This window comes from Centropristis striata, chromosome 20 (assembly GCF_030273125.1).
Source record: "Centropristis striata isolate RG_2023a ecotype Rhode Island chromosome 20, C.striata_1.0, whole genome shotgun sequence".
Classification (NCBI taxonomy): domain Eukaryota; kingdom Metazoa; phylum Chordata; class Actinopteri; order Perciformes; family Serranidae; genus Centropristis; species Centropristis striata.
Window position 1 is genome coordinate 35,199,698 of NC_081536.1, and position 2,500 is coordinate 35,202,197.

Consider the following 2,500-nt stretch of genomic DNA (forward strand, 5'->3'; position numbering starts at 1 on the left):
AGTTGTTTGTTGTGAGTAGCTGTCTGTAGTTGTTTGTTGTGTAGTTGTCTTTGTTGTGTAGTTGTTTGTTGTGAGTAGCTGTCTGTAGTTGTTTGTTGTGAGTAGCTGTCTGTAGTTGTTTGTTGTGAGTAGCTGTCTGTAGTTGTTTGTTGTGAGTAGCTGTCTGTAGTTGTTTGTTGTGAGTAGCTGTCTGTAGTTGTTTGTTGTGAGTAGCTGTCTGTAGTTGTTTGTTGTGAGTAGCTGTCTGTAGTTGTTTGTTGTGCAGTTGTTTTTGTTGTGTAGAGTCAAAGTCAAATGTATTTCTATATCTCATTGACAGACGGCTGAGCCACCAAAGTGTTTCACATAAAAGTGCAAAAAGTTCAATAAAATACAGAATTGACAAAAGGTGAAAAACAAAAACATACAAAACAAAAGTTAAATTTAAAATAAATGAAGAGAAGAAGGGATTTTAAAGGCCCTGAGGGATTATAGAGGAGACTGTTCACTAGCACCGCTGGAGGAAAACTAACCTAAGGCAAGAGAAAAGAGGCGGAGCTTCAAGTTAGTGGGGGGGGGGGTCCAGAGTCTGGGGCTCGCTTTTAATCTGGACTCCTCCAACAGCAGGGGGTCTGGAGGGGTCTGGAGGAGCTCTAGAGGGGGTCTGGAGGGGGTCTGGAGGGAGTCTAGAGGGGTCTGGAGGGGGTCTAGAGGGGTCTGGAGGAGCTCTGGAGGGAGTCTAGAGGGGTCTGGAGGGGTCTAGAGGGGTTGTGGAGGAGCTCTAGAGGGGGTGTGGAGGAGCTCTGGTGGGGGTCTGGAGGAGCTCTAGAGGGGGTGTGGAGGGGGTCTAGAGGGGTCTGGAGGAGCTCTAGAGGGGGTCTGGTGGGGGTCTGGAGGAGCTCTAGAGGGGGTGTGGAGGGGGTCTAGAGGGGTCTGGAGGAGCTCTAAAGGGGGTGTGGAGGGGTCTGGAGGAGCTCTAAAGGGGGTGTGGAGGGGGTCTAGAGGGGTCTGGAGGAGCTCTAGAGGGGGTCTAGAGGGGTGTGGTGGGGTCTGGAGGAGCTCTAGAGGGGGTGTGGAGGGAGTCTAGAGGGGTCTGGAGGAGCTCTAGGGGGGGTGTGGAGGGGGTCTAGAGGGGTCTGGAGGAGCTCTAGGGGGGGTGTGGAGGGGGTCTAGAGGGGTCTGGAGGAGCTCTAGAGGGGGTGTGGAGGGGGTCTAGAGGGGTCTGGAGGGTTGGGTGGAGGTTTTGCCAAAAACAAAACAATGATCTCCGTCTTGCTCTGGTCAAGGTTGAGGAAGACAACAACCATCCATGACCTGATGTCAGCCAGGCAGACTAGCAGCCTGATGTCCTCTCGGGGTCAAATATAGAAGAGGATGGGACCTAGTATAGAGCCCTGAGGGACCCCACAGGTGAGGGGGGCAACAGAGGAGAAGAAACCCCCAAGATGGACAGAGCAGCTCCTACCCGAGTCAACGACTAGGAGCACTAGGATCACTACCGCTACGTTTGTTGTGTTTGTTGTGTGTAATTGTGTAGTTGTGTTACCAAAGTCTGACTCGGCGCTGGCAGCTGATTGGTCGGTGTGGCTCAGCATGGCGGGGGGGGGCGGGGCCTCCTGCAGGTCGTCTGGACTTCCTGTTGTTTCTCAGCAGCTCCAGCTCCGAACACAGCTCATCATTCCTGTCCTGGAGCTCCTACAGCACATAGACCAAACACACACACACACACACACACACACACACAGTCAGACATACAACAAACACACAAACAAACACACACGCACACCCCTCTCGTGGTCTCTGGTGGTCTAACCCCTCCCCCCTTACCCGCCGCTGTCTCTCGTGGTCTCTGGTGGTCTAACCCCGCCCCCTTACCCGGCGATGTCTCTAGTGGTCTAACCCCACCCCCCTTACCCGGCGCTGCCTCTGGTGGTCTCTAGTGGTCTAACCCCGCCCCCCATACCCGGCGCTGTCTCTCGTGGTCTCTGGTGGTCTAACCCCTCCCCCCTTACCCGGCGCTGTCTCTCGTGGTCTCTGGTGATCTCGGTGAGTCTTTCTTCTGGACTCAGAGCACCGGCTGCCTCCAGGCTGCCCAGCTGTCAATCAAACAGAACACAGAGACTCGTCATTGGTCAAATGTAGCTGTCAATCAAACAGAACAGACTCGTCATTGGTCGAATGTAGATGTCAATTAAAAGTCGTCTCCAGCTGCAGAGAACATGAGAAGTCACTGAGATCAATAATTCATCACACACACCTGACACCTGGGGGAGGGGTGAAGCAGCTGACTCTGTGTGTGTATCTGATATATATATATAGATCCGTATTGATGATCAGATATTGACTACTGATTATTGATTACTGATGATAGAGACCTTGGTGTGCAGCAGCTGGTCCAGGTCTGTCTGCAGTCTGATCACTGAGCTCTGAGCCTCCGTCAGCTGGAGCCTCAAACACCTCAGCTCCTCCTCCAGACGCCTGCTCTCCTGTCAACAACAACAACAACATCAGCAAGAGGTGT

At 52.9% G+C, this 2,500-nt stretch overlaps 1 protein-coding gene across 1 annotated transcript in view; it reads right to left on the reverse strand.

Moving 5' to 3' along the window:
- Window positions 1-2,500, reverse strand: part of ninl (ninein-like) — a 28,274-nt gene that overhangs the window by 12,772 nt on the left and 13,002 nt on the right. The window contains 4 exon segments of the mRNA XM_059359829.1: window positions 1,526-1,580; window positions 1,582-1,674; window positions 1,992-2,075; window positions 2,355-2,465. Of these exon segments, the coding sequence (XP_059215812.1) occupies window positions 1,526-1,580; window positions 1,582-1,674; window positions 1,992-2,075; window positions 2,355-2,465 (343 nt within the window).